The sequence below is a fragment of the Lates calcarifer genome, linkage group LG5 (genome assembly GCF_001640805.2).
Source record: "Lates calcarifer isolate ASB-BC8 linkage group LG5, TLL_Latcal_v3, whole genome shotgun sequence".
NCBI lineage: Eukaryota > Metazoa > Chordata > Actinopteri > Centropomidae > Lates > Lates calcarifer.
In genome coordinates this window covers 11,891,294-11,914,806 of record NC_066837.1, presented here as the reverse complement: position 1 = coordinate 11,914,806, position 23,513 = coordinate 11,891,294, and the positions used below count along the sequence as shown (strand labels likewise).

At 40.6% G+C, this 23,513-nt stretch overlaps 3 protein-coding genes, 1 long non-coding RNA gene and 1 pseudogene across 4 annotated transcripts; 1 reads left to right on the top strand and 4 right to left on the bottom strand.

The window, feature by feature from the left end:
• Positions 1 to 22: 22 nt before the first annotated feature.
• LOC108888249 (caspase-6) lies at positions 23 to 5,141 on the bottom strand. Its single transcript, XM_018684159.2, has 8 exons — positions 5,011 to 5,141; positions 4,712 to 4,753; positions 3,082 to 3,124; positions 2,841 to 2,990; positions 2,617 to 2,693; positions 2,351 to 2,526; positions 2,114 to 2,264; positions 23 to 2,019 (listed from the first exon to the last, which is right to left on the bottom strand). Exons 1-8 carry the CDS (start codon positions 5,039 to 5,041, stop codon positions 1,784 to 1,786), a joined length of 906 nt encoding a protein of 301 aa, XP_018539675.1. The 5' UTR covers positions 5,042 to 5,141; the 3' UTR covers positions 23 to 1,783.
• Positions 5,142 to 5,836: 695 nt separating this feature from the next.
• pla2g12a (phospholipase A2, group XIIA) lies at positions 5,837 to 9,030 on the bottom strand. Its single transcript, XM_018684163.2, has 4 exons — positions 8,595 to 9,030; positions 8,268 to 8,344; positions 7,331 to 7,496; positions 5,837 to 6,768 (listed from the first exon to the last, which is right to left on the bottom strand). The coding sequence occupies exons 1-4, from the start codon at positions 8,812 to 8,814 to the stop codon at positions 6,650 to 6,652; spliced, it is 582 nt and encodes a 193-aa protein (XP_018539679.1). The 5' UTR covers positions 8,815 to 9,030; the 3' UTR covers positions 5,837 to 6,649.
• A 300-nt stretch (positions 9,031 to 9,330) lies between these two features.
• On the bottom strand, positions 9,331 to 16,627 carry dnajb14 (DnaJ heat shock protein family (Hsp40) member B14). Its single transcript, XM_018684162.2, is given in 9 exon segments — positions 9,331 to 10,232; positions 10,338 to 10,510; positions 10,629 to 10,738; positions 10,878 to 10,963; positions 11,256 to 11,313; positions 11,315 to 11,445; positions 11,630 to 11,775; positions 13,004 to 13,181; positions 16,439 to 16,627. Coding segments are annotated over 9 exon segments (1,140 nt in total). The 5' UTR covers positions 16,572 to 16,627; the 3' UTR covers positions 9,331 to 10,107.
• LOC127142470 (uncharacterized) lies at positions 13,196 to 18,836 on the top strand. The gene is made up of 3 exons (XR_007813239.1): positions 13,196 to 15,930; positions 18,445 to 18,612; positions 18,702 to 18,836. It is a non-coding gene; the product is annotated as an uncharacterized LOC127142470 (long non-coding RNA).
• On the bottom strand, positions 17,087 to 23,438 carry LOC108888251 (tetratricopeptide repeat protein 39B-like; annotated as a pseudogene).
• Between the last annotated feature and the right edge of the window lie 75 nt (positions 23,439 to 23,513).

The following is a 23,513-nucleotide window of genomic DNA, read 5'->3' as shown; positions in this document are numbered from 1 at the left end:
AATTAACTCACATGAACACACATTTAGCCACAAAAAGAATTTATTGTAAAAAGTCACAACAGTAAGACCATAAAAATACAGGATCAGTGTTTGCTGGTAGGTTTGTTTTTCCTGAGTTACAGATCATGTGACACAGCTGAAAGTGTTTTAGGTCCACAGTACATGTTATAAAGGACACCCCTTCTCCCTGAGGTACTTTCCACGCTGGTGTTTGTCGCCGTTTTGGGTGCAAATACGCATTTATTAAATTTAGTACTGTCAACTGCTACGACACAAAGAACAGCACAAACATGAATTCCCTTTTTTGATGGAGCGAGTTCGAACAAACAGCAGGTTTACGTTGTGCCTGGATCATCTGCAGCTTATAGAGACATGGTTAAACCCTGATGTGAACAGAATCACTGGAACTGGCTGTGGTGCTGATATGTCACCTGCCTCGCTGGATACAGTAAAACTCACCTGACATTTCAGTAATGTCAGATTCTAGCGTTTTTTTGGCTTGTTAAGAAAAACAGAAAATCAGCTGGAGAATCAGACGACGTGTCTGTGAAGCTGGATTAAAGAAGCAAGCTATGAAAAGTAAAGTAGCTGACACAGAATGTGGTCCATGATAATCCTGCAGTTTAAAAGCAGTTTCTTGAAAGTGCAAAATGTGTAGTGAGTTACAGCAGTTGGATGAAATAACAGGAACACAGCACAACATAATGCAATCCAATACAAGACGACCATGAATTATGGTCTCAGAAAGTACCCTCACAAAAAAATCACATTGCAGTTTTTATAGAGTTAGAGTGGGCAAAACTACTTCTCTGTGGGAAAGAAAACTCTACTAAATGACTGTAAATATGTATATATGCATTCAGGGCTCTCAGTGGGAAACTGTTTAACTTAAGTGGTAAACCCAATCCTTCACAGCTAATCATAAATTTAGTCAGTAACTAATGGCCTAAAGGATATTCACTTATTAAATATGACATTTGCTGTATATAATGGAACCTCTGCTCGTTTCCCCTAAAAGTTAATGTTTTATTTCATAAAAATATTTTTACTTTTATGATGTTATAGAGGTGGTCTTTGCTGTAAAACCTTTTTTGCAGCCAACACTTGAATTTGGTTAATTTCATTTTACAAACTGCTCAATAATCAGACCTACTGTGCTTTAGTGTGTTGCAAACTGTGCTATGTGCTATGCTGAGGATTATAAACAGGTGAGTTCACCAGACAAATGATAATGACGCTGTTTCTAAGATACCATTTTCAGACATACCAGTGGCTATGATGACAAAGTCTTGGTGGTTTAACTTAAATTACTATAGGGCTGTTGTATTGGATTGCATTATAACCTGATCTAGTCTAGTGTATTTTGGCGTTTACATGAGAAATCAGATAAGTGTTTGAAAACAGGTTAAACAGCTGAGATAAACCTGTGGATCAGCTCTCTGACTTAGAGCTGCCTGAGATACTTTCACTGTCTTGATTCTGTGTCATGCAAATACTAAGAAAATCTTACGCAAAGGTTTCAGGAATTAAGTGATTGCCTAAGGTCAGGAATATTCACATTTCAGTTCGTCATTGTTCCTGTTATTTTATAACCACTGATTTCATTGGAAATACTAAATCTGTCAATTAGCTGCTAATTCCGTGCATTTGAAATAATAGTGTTCATGAGCATCAGACAGTGCAGGACTAAAGAAAAGCAAGAGATTTTTTTTAATCTCCCCTCTAGAGACCCTGGCATTGATTTAAAAAAAACAGCTCATTTAATGTCTGAGATGTGAAACTGTTACTTTTTTGGTCTGAAGTATAGTTTCTTGGTGAGCATGGAAGCAAAACACGGTACTTGCTTCTTCCCAAGTGCGTTCACATCCGCAGCTCTGCCGACACTCCTCATTGACACTTTCCTGTTGACCAGCGTGAGCAGCTCCGTGAATTCAAGGGAGTCCCCGTACTTCTGAAGCAGCTCACACAGATCCTGGACGTACCAGGACCCGTTGATGGTCTCCCGGTGGGAATAGTAGCCTTAACAAACAACACAGGACGGGTCAGTTACTGAGTGGATTTAAAGTGGTGTAGCTGGGTTACTGTTACATCTCTGAAATCTACCGCAGCTCACCTTCAGCCACAGAATAACACATGATGAAATCGGCTCCAGCGGGTAGGGTGTAAACGGCGCTGGCGTCCACCACCACCTCATTCGTCTTTATCTCACTGTCCACGGCGTCACAGGCCGTCACCGGGTCGTCGTGCTTGTCTCCACGACACGCCTAGTGACAGACGCAGGCACGTTCACTTTACAATTTGTCATACTGTGATGGATCAGAGTGAGTTTTGACTTCTGTGTGCCGTGTACCTGTAGTATAAAGATCTTTGGTTTTCCTACAAGGCTTCTGCACTTGTCTCCTTTGAACATGGCTGTGATCTCCTGGATGCTGATCTTGCCATCGTAGGTGTAAACATAGTCGTTCTCGCCGTGGCTCAGGAAGACGAGCACAAAGCAGTCTGCGTCAGAGTGATTGGCTCCTGCAGCTGGAGGGACATCAGGTACTCATTAAACTCACCTCAGGAAACAGGTAAGAATTCACACATCTGAATATACAGTAATCATTTGGGTCTTACCTTCATTGATTATTTGTAGGACTTCCTTCTCTTTGTAGTTATCATAACTCTTCACGTCAAAGCCCAGCTCTATCAGTCTAACAGAGAGGTGAACATCAGGAGCAAAGCATTGGAAAGTGTTACGAGTTTATACCTGCTAAAACAAGTACAGACATGTAGTTCCTGAGCACACAGCTACACTAAACACAGTGTTCTCTCTGCTGCCGCCAGCTGCAGACTGATACCTCCTCTCCAGGTTGTAGCGGTCGGCGTTGGTCCCATGTCTGTCATTCAAGCCGAGGCGCCAGAAGAAGCGCTCCTGGTTAAAGATGATGGCGAGTCCCCGTCGTTTGTTGTTCATCTTGTACTCCTCTGCAGGATCCAGAGCTAAAGAGCTGTTTCAACACGAAATACAGAAAGCATGAGGTGAAGACCGGATCAGAGTGAGGTGAGAAATTGAAGCTGATAACTACACAAACAGTTTACCTCCTGATGAAGGCATCAGTCTCTGTTAGATTCTCCGTGCACGCTATAATAAAAAAAAACAACAAATACATGAATAATCCAGAATATCATTCTAAAACAATAATGCCTTGACAGGTCTGGTGTTTGAGCTTTTTTCATAGGATGATTGAAGCTTTTCAGTCTGTTACTTCTTTGTTAAGCAGCACAGATACAGGTGCAGGGATTGCTCCACTGCTGCTGGTGCGGGGGTCAAGCAGCCATTGTTCTGTCAGCTTAGAGTCCTCAATAGGTGGTTGACAGGTGGAGAAAGATGGCAAAGAACAGAGGCCACCTCCATGCCCCACCCAACAGATATGTAGGTTAGACTGTGTGTGCAGCAGCTCGTGGGTGTTTGACAAGTTAGAGGGTATTATCTGACTTTACAAAAAGAATGTAAATCAGTGTATACACATACTCGTGAATGGTACTTTTCTTGTGTGGTGTTTTTAATGAAGCTGTTTTCTAGAGGTCATCTGGGAGGCTGTAACTTGAGATGTGTTTCCAATATGTAGTGTGTCCTCATTTGATATAAACAGCATGAAGGTCAGAAATATAGAAACACCTCTCAGTATAACACATTATAACTCAACAGCAGCACAGACGCAGCCTCCTAAAACTGAACAAACAGCTCTTTAAAAGGAGCTTCAGCAAAAACTGAATCCTCTGCCCTTCATGTAGGAGAATTTATTGTAGAGCTGCTCTATTAAAACAACATTTTTCTAATTTACAGACATTTCATCTCATCTTTGATGCTCATTAACACTAAAAGCATCTTTTGAGTTTCGCTTTCTAAATGAAAGGATGATGCGAAATATGGGAAAATGACATCCTGTCCACATGTCATGCAGTAAAAACCAACGAAGTTTGAGCTGATGATTAATCTCACTGTACTTGAATTGACTGAACTTTGTCCTCACTGTAAATAAATCCTTATTTCTTCACAGATGCTTTGTTTCACTTTTGCTTTGTTGTGAAACCTCATCTCCTCTCCTGTCAGAAAATTCAGTCAACAAAACACACTCTTAAAAAAAAAAAAAAAGCATGTACAGACAGGTGACAGATTAAAGGAAAAACCTGGAGAAATGAGTGGCGAAACAGATGCTTCCACACAGATGAGAGGAAAAGAGCTGAGTGACTTTAAAGGAGCAGTGACTAAAAAGACAATCTGTGGAAGCGAACTCAGTAAACAGGAAAAGTTTTTCTTTATCCTATGATGAAACATTTGGTTTCTTCCAGGATGTCGATGCCTCCATTCACGGGGCACAAGGGGGAGGTGGGGGTCACTGAATGGTTTGATGAATATGAAAATGGTCTGAATCATATGTTATGACCTGATCTAAACACAACCGAACACCTGTGGAGGATTTAGAACTGATATGTCTGCCATCTCTCTCTCTCTCTCTCCACCTCCATCAAAACAACAGATGAGGAGAGCAAAGTAGAGGAAAGTTGCTCTGCTCCTCCAGTGAAGCACAGAGACAGAGATACAGGTTAGACACAGATCTGACGGCCCATGGTGGACTAACATCTTACTACAACTCTTATCGTTGGTTTCTCCTTTAATTTGTCACCTGTGTGTGAGTGTGTGTGTGTGTTAATGTGAAGCACTCACCCGCCCTGTCTGTGGTTATTTTGCTGCATTTCCCAGCACTTCCTGAGGAGAAACAAAGGGTAATTAACTCCTGGCAGTAAAGATGACATTAAAAACCTGCGACACATGTTAAACTCTGTGACCGACTGAAAAGAAACTTCAGTCGACTTAACCTCAAGTTAAGTCGTCGCAGTAACTTCTGTAACAACACAGGTGGAGATTAAAAGTCATTTCATTCACTTCAATACCTTTTAAACACCAGAGTACACGGCCGACACGTCTACTTTAAGTTAAATGTAATGTAAATGTAAAGTTGTTACCTTCACATCTGTCCTCTGTCGTGTCGGACATGTCCGCAGGTTGTTTCTTGTCTCACTGATTCACTGGAAAATGAATCTGCTTCGACAAGACAACCCCGATGAGACAGGATTTAAACCCCGCCCCCCGCGATCTCATTGGCTGGATGAGACAAACGGAGAACGCGATTGGCCGTGGCGCCTGTCACTCTGTGTGTTATCAGCTATGACTTCCGTGTTTGCCACATTGTAACACGACTGATAAAACCATCAGGTACGGCTCATATAATAATCAGAGGCAGTTACAGGGAAATCCGAGTGTCTGAGGATTACAGTGGTAGTTATCTATTAGTTCCATATAATGTAATTTAATCTCCTGTGTCACGGTCATAATGTGCAAAGTATGAAAGATAATTTAAAACCAGCAGAGAGGACATGACCTACAATTAGTTACCAAGTGTTATTTTACATTTTTGCCATTAATTCCTGCTATATTCCAAAAAAAATATCATTTAGGGCTGCAACCAACCAGTATTATCAATATTCATTAATCTGCAAATTATTTTTTTAGATTAATAAAAGAATTGTTCAGTCTATAAAATAAATGAATGTGTTTTTATCTAAACAGTTCAACACCCAGGGATATTCAGGTTACTAAGATACTAACTTAATTATTAAAGGTTACTAATTATTAATCAACTCTAATCAATTTTTTTTCTGTCAATCGACTAAAACATGAATTTACTGATCATTACTCTTATATGGTCTGGATTAACCAATTAGAAAATAATTAATATTAAGTCAAACACGGTTTCTGATTATGACAGTGATGACAACACAGATAAATAAATAAAGTCAAGTTTCTTTCTTTATTTTTTTAAGGACATTTTAGCTCCGTTTTCCTCCACAGTGTTGTCATGTTTACATCAGCTGAGTTCACCAGTGCTTTTCCCTCCATTTGATATTTTACTCATTTCATAAAGGGGACAAAACAAAATTACTTTAGATGCCGTGCACTCTTTACTTCCTCATTTTTCACAGCCATGGGACCGCGCAATAATGTCTTATTTTACAGTCTCTTGTTTCCTCTAACTTCTTGAAAGGTTGGCAGAAATAATTATGTAATTTGGTTCTAATTCTAGAGAAAATAAAGACAAAGTTCTGACACTGTTAAATAAGTTGGTTTAGTTTGTTGTGCTGAGTTTAAAAGCAGCTGCTGATTTCCAGAGGAACAAAAAACTGCTCCATTTAAACCTAATATATATTTAGCATTGATATATTATTGGAAATGTGTCTTTTTTTACACATGCTCAAGTGGATTTTGTGATGCCTGTAGACAAAATGCACTTTGTAACATGTTCAGCTGACCTGCTGTACACTGACTAAACTGTCTTAGCATCACAGATTGGCTCCTACCCAAGCATCCAAAACACAGACAGACCCTGTTTCCAGTCCATCACAAGACAAAACAAAATATAAATAATTAACTGCACAGGGAAGATATTAATTATCCTAAAAACAAAGGTACTTTACATTCACTTGTCTAACAAAAAACTTCAATAAAGGACCCTGAGACAGATCTACGAGTCTGAGAGAAAAGTGTATTGCTGGTGTCCGTCTGTCAGTGTTGTGTCTGTTTTACAGTCCTGTTTCTGTGGCAGTGTCACAGCTCCCTCTTCACTTCATACTGACACACACAGGACTCTCTCTGGCTGTCCAGGTACGGTTTACATCCCAGGTGCATCACAGCGTCAAACAGCAGAGTCACCGCCGACTCACAGGCTGCACAGATGGGGAGAAAGAGAGCGAAGAACGTGAGCAAATACAAAAACATTCCACCTCCTAAATCAAATACATCAACACCTGGATGACAGATCAGGTAAAGATTTCATCATGGATTAAAACTGTATTCGGCATTTTCTTTTTCTTTAAAGAATTATATTTTTAAAAAATGCATCAAAGCAGTGTTCAAAATCCCAGCAGCACCAGGTGCCAAGACAGGTCTGATTAAACCCAAAATCTGGATTCTCAAATATGGATCTTGAGGCATTTTCACAACCTTAATCTGGATCAGAATGATACAGATTCTCTAATCCAGATTATGAAAGAGAGGACTGGCACTGATGTTGCTAATTTGAGTCAATACTGTAAGAATGGGATTCAGATAACACAGATTACTGAATTCAGATCTGCAGTGTTTAAATACAACTCTCTGCTGCCCTCTGCTGGACAAACTGTACATTACAACTGTCTGCGCACTGGTGGGATTCTTTAAAGCCACACACTAATCACAAACAAAAACAACCTTTATACCTTACAGATCAGTATGTAGTAGATCTCTCACCTTGGACACTCTGGGCTAGTCCCAGGGTTCTTTGCACGTTCCTGCAGATGGTCTCCAGACAGTCCTGGAACTCCTCGTCGCAGTCGTGTTTCTCTCGACCACAGGTGTCATAGCAGCGATCGTGTTGGTTACAGCACTTGGTCATCGACGGGATGCCTATGTCAAACTGGAAATAACAGCTTGGTTTTGGACTTGGTTCAGCAGTTAGACGATAAACTTATGTTTCACAGATGATAGTCCAAGTATCATAAATAACAGAATGAAAGGTATTAAGTGTACTGTTTGTATGCAATCTTGAGTTATGGCCAAAAAGTTTTTGATGTCACAGTGACCTTTGACCTCTGACCACCAAAATCTGATCAGTCATCCTGGAGTTGAGTGAATGTTGTGCAATTGAAGAATTCTCGAGTGTTCTGATATTGCATTAACGAGAATGGGACAGACATAATGACGAATGTACGTGTGCGCCACAAGCACATCAATTCAACATTACTGTTATTTACTGACCTCAAAAAGAAGAGGACACAAGTTCACCTGATCGCTGTCAGTACAAGTCGCTCTCATGGTGTCTTTTACCCGAAGAATATCTCTGGTTCATTCTCTCATCAAACAACCTACCTGCCAAGTACCTTGAAAAACTGAGTGCATGTGAACCGAGGAGGAGTGCAGTTAACTGATTTATTTCTAAAAGCATTCTCACTTTAAAACTGTTGCAGTGTTTCATGTTCTGAGTGAAATCTACAGCTGGAAACTGTCACTTGTTGTTATATAAACTGATTTATCTGAAGCTAATATCTGCCAGTAACATCAACAGAGCAGATTTCTCAGTTGAGAGAGACACCCAGGCACTGTGGACTACATGTGTCATCATCAGCACTCATGCACTGTACCAAGTTGTGGTCCTCAATAATCAGCCACCCGGACTCTGTCACACTACCTGGAATCCAAACAGCGGGGAGCCACATCCGTTGGGTGGCGGCTGCTTGTACCCAGGACGAGGCACCGGCTTGTAACCTGTCAAACAGGAGCAAAGGTGAAGATGTCTCTTGTTCTGCCACTGACAGTTATCTGGCTGTCAGAGATAACCACATCAGTACACACTGTGCCACTCAGGGGGTGATCATGTTTATCTCCTAGCTCCTGACTGATACGTAAACTCAGCATTTAATAAGTTTGTCTCTTTCATTTTGACTTGATATAACAGGTAAAAGCACAGGTGTGAATAATATCACTGATGTTTGCATGTGCCAGCATGTTAGTTTACCGTCACTACATGTGTAATGACACAGCCCGTCATCACCACCAAACAAGTCCAGTGCTGCGTTCAGGTACGTATCAATCTTGTGTATTCCGTTACGAATAGTTTTCAGAGTCATCCTCCAGTCCGGAGTCTCTGGCTCGTGTTTGCAGGCGGACACATGTGGGGAAAATCCACAGGAGTAGAAACCCAACAAAAGAACACAGGTGTAGCTGAGGTGGTGCATAGTCCACTTCACGTTAGGGCAGGAAACCAGCGTTTCCCGGCACGAAGGTTTAGGTTTGGCTGATTTATTACTCAGGTTGTCGTCTTAGTTCTCGATGGCATCTCAAGTTTCACTTCTACTTGTCTTCATTTCACTTCCAAAACTCCTGGGAGATACAATCCTACCTGTGCCAACTGTGGTTGTCCTTTCCGGGTTTGGCGCGGTCATGTGACCGCTGATCAGCCAATGAAGATTATACCGGAAGTTGCAACGACAGTGACAGAAAATTGAAGTCTGCGATGTTTTAAATATTCATTTTTAGCGCTGTACAGAAACTATATCTGTGTTTTAACAGTTATACTTAATTACTCACTTTATCTATAAAATGTCAAATGATGGTGCATTTGAATAGATCAACAGTTCAAAAATCTAAATATATTCCGTTTACAATGTTTGTGAAACAATGCGTTTATTTTTCTGTAATTTAGTTGAACTGAGACTTTAACATCTGAATCAGAGAAACAAACAGATCCAGTCTATGGTAATAATTTGACTTTATTTTAAATGATTAGGCGAGCATTGAAGAAAAACCTTTTCTTCTATAGATACTTAAATAACTGCATAAATTTCAAACATTCCAAAATGAAAATGTACAACCATTAATGAATAACAGTTTCAGTGTCCTTCCATGTTAAGTCCCAACCAGCTTCACATTCTGAAGTGGACGTAAAACATAAAAATGTTCTCTAGTAGCAAAATCAGACATAACTCTTCATTATCCACTGATCTTCATACACACTTGGAGTGGAGTCGAAAGCTGAAAGAAGCATTCTGTGTTTCCCTGTTTTGTTTCTCTGTTCTTCAGGAAATGGATTTGGCTAGAGGACGACACCCTCAGATGAACCTACAAGGTCTCTCATCTTATATTCATGACGAGCAGATGACGACGAAAGCTGTTGGCTGATCTTAAAGAGGATGATTTTCTTACGCGTCTCGAAGCACATGCCTTTACAATCAAGTGTCCTTGTCCTTCTTGGTTCCAGCGAAACACAAGAAAAGCAGAGTAAACAAAAGAACATGTCTGGGTGCTTTTCTACAGTGTCTGTAGACTGATTCATTAAGTTGTAACAAGGCGATTCCTGGGGTCAGGCTGGAGTGAGGAGGGGGGCAGGGGTATGAGGAGAGGGGGCATCTTAGAATTTCAACAATAGAGCTAAATTATTTCATTAAGTTTTTGCTCCTAATGTAAAGACTCTTCCTTAAAAAAACATGAACATACACATCTATTCATATACATTTACATGATCTAAAAGCTCATCCGCCCCTGAATAGGCTATTTAGTCTATCCAGCTCCCTGCAGTTATCCATGGTCATGAGCTCTGCCTTCTTGCGCATTCGGTCGTCCCTGTACACCTTAGCAGCGTACAGCAGGTCTGTTTCTGGATGAGACAAGCAGGAAAACAACATGAGTGTTATAAAAACAAAGGAAAAGTGAGCAGCGGATACTATACAAGCTTGTTCTGTGGGTGTATTTAACCACTCACTTGTCTGTCTCTCCTTCCAACAGTTATTTCTGACGTTAGCTACATAGTCCTCCTCCACATTTTTTTCAATCTGCTGCAGCGCCGAGCCTTTGAACTCCGACTTGAAGTCTTTAGTGACGTAGTAGTCGACGTGCAGGTTTTCTGTCTGCCGTTTTAAGGTCTGCCCCGTGGACCTGGAGGAGGTGGAGGGTGTTTAATTCATCCAATCATGAAATTACATCAGTTCACATTCAGTTCAGGTGAAGAAGTGAGCATCACATATGAGACGGATATGATTTTCAGTGTACTTACGGCCTAGAGTAGAGGCTGTAAGGTGGAGGAGACACCATCATCTGGCTCAGTATTGACACTAAAATCAGGACCACAATGGGCATCAGCTGGATAAACATTGAGAAGCCACCCTGGAGACAAACAGCACAATATGTGCTTTAGTTTCAACAACACAAGTAATATACTCTGCAGTCTACGTAGGCGTGTATCAAACTGTAATATTACACATGTGCAAATAACAGTGTTAAACACATGAACCTGTCTACATACATCTCCTCTTTCTTCCGTTCTCTCTTGTCGGTAATCTGTCTGATGGCTGTAACTCGTTCTGCCATTGGTGAAGGTGTGTGCGCTCGCTGTAGATGAGAAATATTAAGACTGAGGTCAAATACAGAAGGTATACACACACACACACACACACACACACACACACACACACATATATATATATACATACATATACATGTCACAATACCTATCATCATGCTGCTGTACAGGTGCGTAATTAGGGTAAAACACACCAGTCATCTCAAGCCAAACCAGTGATACGTTAGGTTAAATATGTGTAAAATGATGAGTGATACGTGAACATCAGTAATTATTGGTGTCCATGTGTTTGAGTCTATATGTACACATGTGATCTCTTACAAGAGGGGAAGCCACCTCCAAAGAACATGTTGAAGAGGTCTTCAGGAGTGATGTCGGCCTTCGAAGCCCCTGTGGAAATCAAATCCTCCACTGTGTGAGTGACCCGGGCTGCTTGGCTCCTCTCCTCCGTTCAGGTCATACTGTCGTCTTTTTTCAGCGTTACTCAGCACTGCGTAAGCATTACCGATCTCTGGAGGGGGACACGGGTAAGATATCAGTGCTTAGATATTTAACTGCAGCATTACCGTGTCTCTGCTCGTCTCCAGTTACTGAACATGTAAAAACAATGTTGTTTATTAATCTGCTGTTTTGTCTAGTCCCTCTCGAATCAGCAGCCGTGAGTCAGGGGTCAGGTTATAAAAGAGCCTGCTTACTTTTAAAGGCCTCTGTTGCTCCAGGTGCATGGTTTTTGTCTGGATGGAACTTCAGCGCTAGTTTCCTGTAGGCTTTCTTGAGCTCGTCCTCACTGGCTTCTTTATTGACACCCAGCACTTCATAGTAATCCTTACACCGCTTTATTCTGAAAGACAGGGACAGAGATTTAAAAGAAAAGCACTGTGGAAAGTATTTGAAAGGCAGGTGACAAACTCTTTGAGTCGCTTTCACTTTCTCTGTCACTAGCAAGTGGATCCACAGATTAACACTGACATACGTTGATGGTTGTGGCCTTAGTCACTCAGATGAGTGACGTTCAAGCACATCTCAGAGAAAAAAAAAGTTCAGTGTTACTCAGCTTTTCATACCACAGCAGCTTGTGTTATTTCATCTGTGGTTTACTAATTTGAAGTTTCAATACTCACACGGACAATCCTAAACATTTAGTCTTTGTCAAGACCCACTGAGTTATTTCCAACTCCCAGTGGGTATCGGGGCTACATAGTTGAAATCAATGTTAAAAAATGAATATCAGTATTTTTCACATATTGATACATATCACAAAATAGCAAATGAATGAAAAATCAATTATAGAATAATTAAGCTGATGTGTTATGAAATTCACTGTGTTAAGCTTGTGTGTAGACATTAGACATAATAATCCATTTTGTTAAATTTGCTGGGAATCATTCATTTGTACAACTGAATTTTATCATTTTATCAAGTCATCGATGATATATTAGAAGTAAATGCTACTGAGTTATCATTACCCATCACTAAATCATGACTGGAGCAGGACTTGCACTTCTATATTTCTAGTGTTAACATATTACACAGCCAGTCTTTCTTTTTCTTAGAGGACATGATGCAATTTTTAACCTGCTGAAGGTTCCTCTGAGGATTTAGGATAAAAACACCAGGGAAATGGTAACTGACTATGTGTAACTGCAATACAGTGGCAGGATTGCATAACATACAGCAGCATGTTTATCCTCCATCAGCAGTTTCCTAATGATGTGACTAGGGTGTATCTGTGGAGTGATATGCTCTGAATCCTACCTTTCATGCTGTAGTTCTCTCTTGTGCCCTAAAATTAGAGCATGTAGTGGTTACCTGGTATCTAGTTCACACCGCTAAATGTCCCTCACTCTCTCTCCCCTCATGAGCAACACACTGAGCTGATGGGGTTCCCATGGCAATAGCTGTGTGCACAACACTGCACTACAGTGTCCTGCTTTAGCCACAGATGAAAGGTCTAATCAGGTGTGACAGAAGAACCGCTGTCTAAAGGCCAACTGTAGGAAAGCTCCAAAATGGCTGACTGAGGCAGGACAGCATGAGAGGGATGGTTAAGTGAAGCCTGAAATTCTCACCTTTGCACCCCATCCACCTGGTCTTTGGTGAAGGTTTTAGAAGAATCACCTCCACCTCCTGATTCTTGGCTTTCCCTCTGTGGCTGGGCACCGGAGCTTTCTGAGCTTTCTGCTGGTCGCCTTCGATATGCGCCATTACCCGCCGAGCTCCCATTCTTTGTTAACACATCCAACAAAGCTGAGGAGGAGAGGACAAAGTCATGATCTAAATATAACTTAACATTGACACATAAACATACACATGAAAAAGCTTTAAAACTGACGAGACTTGAGGAGCAAATGACCTGATTACTGATCTCAAAATAAACACTGGTGTTAAAGTTTAGTCAATAAAAGACAAAGGCCACACTTGAGCCAAGAAAACAGCCAACAAAATCTAATTTGGCACATTTGCAAAGCATAATTTAGTACAAGGACGAACCATCCTCAGTCACACAATGAAGAAAATTGTGACTACACAGTAGGAGAAGGCGTCAAGTACATCAAGGTCGGACAGGCAAAGCTGTACTAAAACTCAGTGACACCAGTGACAGGTGACTGTGAACAGTAAGCGAAGAGCATGTTTTTCAGCAGGTCAGTCCTCAGTCACCAGTTAAAATCAGGCTTTGTAGAGTCATAACAGCAGCTCAGGTCTAACCAGAATAAACCAGAGTAAATTTCCCTGCCTGCGCTAAATGAACTCAGGGTCAGACTGAGAGAGAAATTCAGCCTTAGATTTATCCGCTGTGACATCTGGGCAGACACTTGTTTGTGACTGACCAGTGAACCAATCAGTGAGTCTGTCAGTCAGCAGCAGTCCAGCCAAAAACAAAACAGAAAGATGAACGGCTCTCGGAAAGGAGCGGAGGAAAAGCTGTTGTTCACCTGTCACAGATTGAAGGTGACATCAGTGATCACCTGTACAGACCATTTCCTTTTCAGACCCAGTTTTGCCTTCAATAATCATTTAAATCCAGTTTCCGATTCCCAACCTACTACGTTTCTAGTCAACCATAAACAAGGTGTCAATGATCAACAAAATCACTGTTGCATGTTTACTACACTACAACTCATTGACAGTAATAGTTTTAAATAACTGCAGCCCTACAGACGACACACTCACTGACATAATGAGTGTATAAATACAAAATATCACCATTTACAGTGTTTTCATCTAGAAAATCGCATTCAATTTTAGTGGTTCAAAAGTACCAACGCAAAACCAGCAACAGTAAAGCATACTAATTATCTCTGTCTAGGCAGCAGAAATGCTTTTAACTGTTATAATGTTCTGAAGCGTTTATCAGTGCATTATTCATTACTGTACACTTTGTTCTTATGAAATATAAGTGCACATCTCTTCCCTCTTATACAACCGTAATCTATACTTCCCATAATCCTCCGGGGTACTTAACATATTAAAAATGTTGACAGGCTCATGTTCACTATATCTTTTCACTACTTCTATTATTCATCTTTGTATTACAGCTGTTTGTATTCTACTTTTTCACACGCTGAATCTCATTTTTACCCACATCGATCATCAGTTTAATGTTGTATCAAACACACTGCTCTGTGTTTTAATATATTACTGACATCCCTCTCTCTTTAATGTGGACACATTCACAGGAGAATGGAAATTCCTGGGTTGACCAAGGCCGGTTGATAAAGACAGACTGAAATATGAAAGCACTTTGTGTTATGGGCACATGTGGCTGCTGGCATATGAACTGATTGGATGTTGAGGTGCTGCACTACATTGTCACCCATGGCCGGACCTATCTGCATGTTACATTTTCTCTGTTCCAGTGCACATGTAAAACTCTCTGTTACCGGCAACCTTGTCAAACTGGTGTTAATGTTAAGGTCTTATTTTCCTGTTACTGTTTTCATTTCTCCTTGTTCAAAGACAGTTATTATTAAGAGTTATATCACTATCAGTATGTATTCTTCAATATAAAAGGAAGATGAGCTTATTACTCTCATGTCAAGAGTAACTTATATCTTCTGTCGACAAGGTTATTTTTCTCTAATGATATCAGTCTGTTTATTAGTAAGATATGTGAACAGTTACAAAATCCCTTTGTTGTCTCAAATCAGCAAATCAAGTCATTAAGATTATGAACACTAATCTTGACAAGGCCTCAGGCCAGGGAACCCACACACTCCCCTAATTCCCGTTCCTTTAAATACACACTCAATATACATACGCAGTATCTGTTTGTGACATGTCTATAACTCCTCAGGTAGTATAGCCCTTCCTCTGATTAACACTTTTAGGTTATGACTTCTCTTTTGCATAATATCTTTTTATATTTGTTTACTAAACATTGCTCTAATGTACATTTCAGTGAACAAGTGGTGTCCATGTGGATCATAAAAATCATTGAAGTTCCTTAAATGTTTGCTCAAAAATCTGAAAGCTGACAGGTGGAATTTACTTATCATGGCTGCACACTGGAGGCCATGTGTGCTGCTGCATGTAACTTAAGTTTTTTTTAAGCTCCAGCCTTGGCAAGCCATTCATCTACCTGCGGGTACAGGTAAATAATTATGAAGACACAGGACAGCACTTTACCTCTTGCCATTTTCCATTACATAGATTATGGTTCCATTAGGAGCTATAGGTCTTCATCCCATTATACCACTCATAATACAGTGTACCTACAAGCCTTTTTAAGCCACAATCCGGAACAGTTTTGTCACTACCATCCTTACTTCACAGCCGTTTACTATCCCACAGACAGCTGTGTGTCCTGGATTAGCCCACACTCTCAGGCTCTCTCCGGGTCAATCATTCAATTAAAGGATTGGCCCTTGGCTCCGTGTGGCCTGGACAACATGAACTCCTCGTCCTACATCCATCTCCAGGCTCCACTCGCCTGCTCTGTCCTCACAGAAATCCCTACAAATCCACAGTCCTCTACACAGCAGCACAAACATCACAGGTAGAAGTTGAAAGTAAAAATTAAAGCTCCTCAAAGGTCAGCTCGTTTTTAAGAGGCTAAAAATGAGCAACAGCTAGCTGAGACACCGCTTGGTTGTGGACTGATGTTTCGTGTTTAAGTGTTGTAATTAGCTGTTATTAACGGATGATATTACGAAACATTACTGTGCTTCATTATTAGTCATGTTCATCGACTAATTCAACTTTAACTTTACCCTTTAAATTACTAAGCCAAGCGCAAGCTAGGTTAGCCAATATCACATCAGGCCTTCCTCTGAGCTAACTCCGGTGTGTGTTGCTTTAATTTCTGTCTAAAAACCATCTCGCATCCTTAACCATCATTAGCTGTTAATATATGTATTCATAACCATTATAAAACAGTCAACAGGTGAGGTGCTGTTAGCTTAAACAGCGAGTTATGCTAACAAACGGCAGCTACATGCTAACACCTGGTCGTTGACAGTACACACGGTTAGCTCTGTCCGGCTAACAGCTACTAACGCCGTTACCTTTGGCTCTGTCAGTCGGGTACAGTTTCTCCGCTTTGTTAAGAAACTTCACCGCTTTCTCCTTGTCTCCGGCTTCGAGGGCTCTGGTCGCTATATTTATACATTTTTCTGCTTCGTCTCTGTTCCCTTCCATCTTCTTCTCCTCTTCCTCCCCCGGCGGAGTCAGCTGATCAGCTCACACAGAACCACGTGGTCACCACCGCTGACAGCAGCAGTGTTACAGAGACTCTGAAATCCTACTTACTGTGTATCTGTGGGAGTATCATTTAATCAGTGCACCGTTTTATCTTCAGATGCGGTGTGTGTGTGTTCGTTTTAAATAATGGAGAAAGGTGCATGTTAAATGGTCCTTCATCGAAAATAAAAGTAAAAATATTCCACTACAGGTAAAAATCCTTCTTAAGTAAAAAGTATCATCAGTATAATGCATACTTAAAGCATAGCCAGGTTGACAGTCTTCTTGTTAGGGCATTGTAGTCATTATTTCCTCAAAAACAAACCAGTGCTGCAAAGCTGAAATGATCAATAGATAAGCTGATTGACATGAAAGTCCCTTGAAATGTATATCACTACTGAGAAATGTGCTTCTTGGAACAGGCCTCAGGTCTTTATCCCAACTAAATCAAACATTATTTAGTACAGGACATAATTTAATTTGATAAGATTTATTCAGTAAATACATACATTTACCAAAGCAGACTGGTGGACAGGATGAAGAAGATGAAGTTATTTACAAGAAGAATGTTAGCTGATAAAACTGAAAGGACATCAGCATCCTTAAAAACATGGACACGAGTTTCATCTCACGAATCAAAACGAGCAAGACGAGTGAAATGGTCTCGACTGGGAATTATATTATTACAGACCTCACCCCTGTTCTTGTTCTAGATTTAATTTCAAAGCAGTTTTTTAGATTTAAAAACACATTTTAGAAGCAGAGCTCAGACCCCTGCCCTTCCATGCTAACAGAGTAAATCTAGAGGCCTATCTGGAAGATTTCAAGTGCAGTCACAGAGGCGAAGGCAGCCAACAGGGTTGAGAGGGGTAAGTCAGGTTCTACCTTTTTTTTTTCTTCCAGTCATGGTTTTCTTTAAGCTGGTGTACGTGAAGGAGGAAGTTTGGCTGCAAAGGAGCCCATGGTGTTGAGCGCTGCATGGATGCGGAAGTGTAGCCTGGACTCCATGTTGTAGTCTTTGTAGTTCATCCTACAAACAAGATCACTGATGAGCACCTCATGTAATATGTTAGAACATGTGATTGTAGAAGTAGCTGGTAGAAAAAGTTGTGGATTTCTGGCTGCATAATAAACAAGGCAAGATCTACCAAGGCATTTTTGACACATTTTTTTTTCCTCATACAACCTTCAGCATTTTGTGGAATTTAAGCCTTAATTTTAAGCAACAACAGCATCCATAACCAAACAAACCTGAAGCCAAATGTAACCCAAGAGGCTAGATGGGCTGAAAACACTTACTTGGCATTTTCTATCACTGTAATGGCCGTGTCGATGTCTCCTTTCTGCTTGTGCAACAGGCCCAGTTCATACATGGTGAATGGCACGAGATAGGTGTCATGTTTGATATTACTTTCACTGCAAAATAACAAAATAAAACTAAATTAAATTAACAAAATGAAAGTTGCCTCAGTGGGTCTGTTCGGTAGGGTTCCAGAAAAAAAAACAAAACAAACAAAAAAAAAAACAATGAAAGGCCAAATTAAAGTTCAGAGTTAAACTCTATGTCTAACTAGAACAAGGAGTTGACAAATTTGAATATAGATTATTGGACTTGAAGCAAATGATATACAGGTCAGTGTCATAGATGCAAAACAGTGAGACAGCTGACTGCTGATAAACCAGAGAAATAACCAGGTCAATGTGCCGTGTAGAGTAGGTTTCTCATCATGCTTCAGTTTATTTGCAACTAGAGAGATATGAACATTTCTAAACACTTGAGTTGACTTTTGCAAAATTTGGATTATTCTGATAAAAGCTGTATCATTCCCAGGTAATTTTCAGAGGTCACCCGAGTCCTCAGATCAAATTCCCACCCCAGTGCTGTGTGTTAACCTCACCTGGAGAGGACGTGGTTGAAGCAGATCTCAGCCTGGACCAGACGCCCCAGCTGCCTGAGACACAATCCCTTCAGCAGCTGGATGAGACACTGGTCATCCAGGTGATACTCTGATGGCTCTACAAATTAAAAGAAAATGCTTGTTAGTTTCACTTTTGTATATTAAAAATGTGTGTGTGTGTGTGTTAAAGCTGCTGCTGTTGCTCTCACTTGGATCCTCTCGGAGCTGCTCCTCTGCTTTTTCCAAAGTGGTCAAGATGCTCTTCAGTGAGCTCAGGTCTTTTGCCAACGACTGTGAAGCCATTCCACACGTACATCATTTCCTGTCACAAAAAGATGATTGTTTAAATAAAATGGTGTTATGGTTTGTCGATTCTCTGAGAGTACGAGAGTGCACATTCTCACCAGAGCAGGGACGGATAATGTCGCAGGGTTAGAAGAGGAGTATCTCTGTGCCTTCCTCGCTGCAAACTTCTCTGTTGGAATCGATTTCCCGGCAATTCTCAACCTGAGACCATCCACCTGCCTGCAAAAACAATCACAGTTACCGCACTGTTAAATGTACTACAGAACTGTAAGGATAAATTATTGTCCTCTCCCTTTGCACACCTGAATAATTCCACGACATTTTCTCCCAGTTTAGTCACTTCCTCCTCTGGGAGCATGCTCAAGATGGAAGCTTTCTGGAATACGTAGATGGCCTAGGAGAAAAGAGCAAACAACTCGTTTAGAAGAGAGGGACAAGCATCAGAAATCTGACCACATGGCAAACAGTTACATTAGATACCTGGGACCACTTGCTCTCCTTGCAGAGAAGGTCAGCGTATCGATAAGCCTCCGTCCAGTTTTGTTCGAAGGAGTAGGCCCACATCAGCTCCCAGTAACACAGGTGGTGGATCTGACGCCACTCTTCCTGTGCTGCGATACACGCCAGGAACTTCTCCTGGGCCTGCAGAGAAACCCAGACTCATTGATTTTCAGTGCTCTTTCACTACAACATAAGCTGAGACTGATTTCAGTCGACATATTCACTTAGACATTAACAGTACTCACAAATGTGAAGTTTCCCTTCAGCAAAGCAATTCTTGCAATGTAGAAAAGGATGAGGGCTCCCTACAGAGAGAATACATTAAATTAATTTAAAAAATAATGCAATAAAACACAATATCCTCCATCAGTCAGAATCATCAAAATAAACTGCTCACATTAGGGAACTTCTTAGTGTAGGGCTCCAGCAGAGCTTCAGCCTCAGTAAGGTTTCCCTCACCAGTACCTTAGGGAGGGACAAGAGCACAGGGAAATGATATTCAGACCATTAAAGCCCTTCAAAATAACGAGAAAAGGCTGTTTTACTTAGAAAATATGAACGAGGGATTTAAACATGCTCACCGAGTATCACAGTGATGTAGAGATGAAACATCAGCAGAGTCAGGGTGCTGAGGATGGAGCGTAGGCTGTTGCTGGTTGCTCCCTCTCTCAGCTCTGACAAACCCAACTCCTGTAAAATAATTAGAAAAGAAAACATCTTTAATTTGACATTTAAAAAAACAGTGTTATTACATTCTGCTGAGACAGAGGTTCAGGAGACCTACCCTGTCTCCTGAGAAGCCCAAAAACTCCATCAGTCGGAGGACTCTGGTTGGAAGCAGAGACAGCATCTGATGAGAAGAAAAAAAATTAGGATACAACTGGATACAGCGTTGCTGTAATACATAGTAATGGTGTGATGCACAGCTCTCACCAGATTAAATGATCCAATGCCCATGTTGACACCACCTCTAAAATGAATGTGTGTACTCTTCTGTTTTTCCATTTCTTTTGTGACCTTCACCATGGCCTGACAATCCCTGGTCAGAGAGACGATACACTTAAATATGGTTATATTCTAATATGGCTTAAGTTATGTTAAGCATCGTTTCCCTTAGAGAAATCCCTTCCAAGCTTCTCACTTGTAAATCTGATAACTGTTACGGATCCTCATCCCTCCTTTGATGAAGCCGATGATGCTCTCATCCAGGAATGAGAGCGCTGCCTTCTGCAGCAGAACCTCAGCGTAGCACAGCTCTGCATGCATCTCCTCTGTTAACCAACATTAATTAGTGAAAGTATTCAGAAGTTGCATGGACTCACTATGTATGTTGCCATTTAAAATTATAGGCCACAGCCCACTGCATTTTCTTGTAATGTCAAAAGAAAATCCTGCACATTTGTACTGTGTACGTATGAGACTAGGTTCAAGCTGATATACACAGGTAATGTCACTGTCCAATTTGCCTTTCAAATGTGTGTTAACAGAGGATAACAGTATGTATATTCTCTGATGTGTTACAGTCAAGAGAAACAGCAGCTCATCACTCACCCTCTGTCAAATTGGCAGCTGGCTGTCTGTTCCACAGGCTGGTCAGAGTCTCCATTATTCCAGCTTTCTTCCGAAATCTACCAAAGTTAAGGAACACACAGTTTAACTGAGTCTCTAACCACCTAGGACACATGATCAGGGAATTCCTCTGTGTCTAATATTGTTTTTATCTGTTTCATTGTACCTCTGGCACGTCTGCAGGGATTCTTCCAGTGACATCATGGCAGCATCCATGTCCTTTGGGTCAAAGGTCATGCCTGCCTGCATCACCAACATGCTAGCTGTAGCCCATGGCGTGGTACATGCTCTCACTCTTCCTGAGAGGGACAAAATAAAATGCATTGTTTAAAAAAAAAAAAAAAAAAGTATAAAAATCTGAGTGTCAGTACTTACTTGGGTTTTAAATAAGCCCGTGCGTCAGCGAACTTATTGTTCAGAAAAAGATCGAGGGCGGTGGCACATTCCTTCAGCGCAGCCTCCAGATCAATTTTAGGTGATCTGAATGAAAAATTGGAATATGTTAGGCTCCTAGGGTCTGTGTACATAACGGCCAATTGATTTTCGTTTTGGAGTGGGAAAACGGATAACGAGCCTTTTCCCGTTTTTCGTTTTGGAACTAGAAACCTGAAACGAAGAACAATGAAATCAGAAAACAAAGAACAAGTAATATGTTTTTAAAAATTGTTTTATGTTAACGCAGGTAAAACGGCAGATCAGTTTCAGTCAAATTTTATTTTTATGTGATCCCCATAAGCTAGAACAGTCCGTTTCTGTGCTGCCCAGCTAAGGTGAATAAAGCTAGTCTTAGCTAGCTATCTTCGCTCATCTAAGCTGAAAATAGATTAGCAAGGAACACCCTGCTAAGAGCCCACATCTTCGTGTTTCGGTTGTCCTTTTCTGTGCTGCCCAAAAACAGAGAAAATGGCTAGCTAAGGCCAGTTTTATTAGCCTTGGCTGGGCAGCACCATGTATTATGAGATGTATTACTCATAATACATCCATGTGCAGCACAGAAAAGGATTGTGCTAGCTTACGGGGATCCTGTGCTATCGCTCATTGGGTGACTTCCAGGGCAAAATAAAAATAATTTAACGTACGACGAAACAGACGGGTTTTAAGCCCGTAACTGATTTTTCATTTTTCTATGTTAACATAAAAAAATAAAAATACTAGTTATTTTTTGTTTTCTGATTGCATTGTTCCAAAATGAAATGATATCGATTGGCTGTTATGTCCTTGGACCCTCCTACACCCCGACACAACTGTAAATCTGTGCATAAGCACTTAGAATAGAAACATAAAAGCCAAAAAGCCCAGTACAGGATGTTAGTGAGTACAGTGAGTGAATAATATCTCTACTGGCCTCTAGTGTGTGTGTGTGTGTGTGTGTGTGTGTGTGGTGCATTACAACTGATAGATTTCACCACATGGTGTCTAATATCTGAGGATTTTCCAGCAGGATTCACTATGTTCTGTTATCATGGATGCCTGATTACTATTTACTATTAGCAGTATTCTTTTCTTTCTACCAATCACCAGCCTGTAAAAAAAAAATATCATGAAAGACTGCATTTTAATTTCACTTACATTGAATCCTCACTGGGATTGTTTAGGTCCACCTGAAAAAAAAGAAAGAAGAATCTGAACTTTGAAACAAATTGAAACTGGACTCTTGTAACTTTAAACATTATGGTGACAAACTGTGAAACCTGTTCATTATTTAGCCTCTTATATTTAGTTAAAGTAAAGAAATTTATATTATAACTCAACATCACAGTCACACCTCTGTGCGTTTACTGTTGGCTGCAGCTGTGTCTATGTATAAAGCACTAAAGGAAAACCTGCCTTACATTTCTTGTCCAGTGATCAAGCAACATTTAGGCCTTTTACAGGTGAACTGACTGAAGTCTTCTAATACTGCACTGATACAAACATTTCGCACTTCTATCTTGCAGTTGCATGGCAAAAATTAAATTAAAACACAGGGCCTGCATTTAAAATAGCAGAATTTAGTAAAACAAGAGTGTTTGAAGCCAGAAACACTGGTCATTATACACCTGCAGAGAGTAAAACAGTAAAACGCAGCCTACCTGTTGCAGTGAATTATCTTTCGTCTCCATCTGATGTCGAGTCAGAGAACAAGAAGTTACGCTGAGTGTGGTTAAATAAGTAAGTAACAATAATTTGATGAGTTTGCAGAGACAGCCTTCTCTCCTCCTGCAGACAAACTGATGCTTCGACCTCCTGCTACATTTATAAGGTAAAAGACGGGAGTGGCCTAAAGTTACAGGAACAGCCCACAACTCTGTGTCTCTGGTTCTCAGAACATCATTGTAACAGGACTATATAAGGATTTTCTCCTCTCACGCTGTCAGCTCCTGTACTTAACGAGCAAATTTAATAATATAGTTAATATAAAGTTGATATGTGAATGAATCGTTCAGTTCGATAAATCTCTCAATTCTAAATAATATAAATGTCTCGGTTGAATGTTTAAAGGGAAAATTCAGTAAACTGAAACACAAGCCAAAGCTCCAACGGTGACTCGTGCAGTGAAAGCATGAAAACGTGGGTTATGTACCGGGTTAATTAGATGCAGCTGCGGAGGAAGGTAACTGGTCACGTGACGCTCTTTTATGAAATA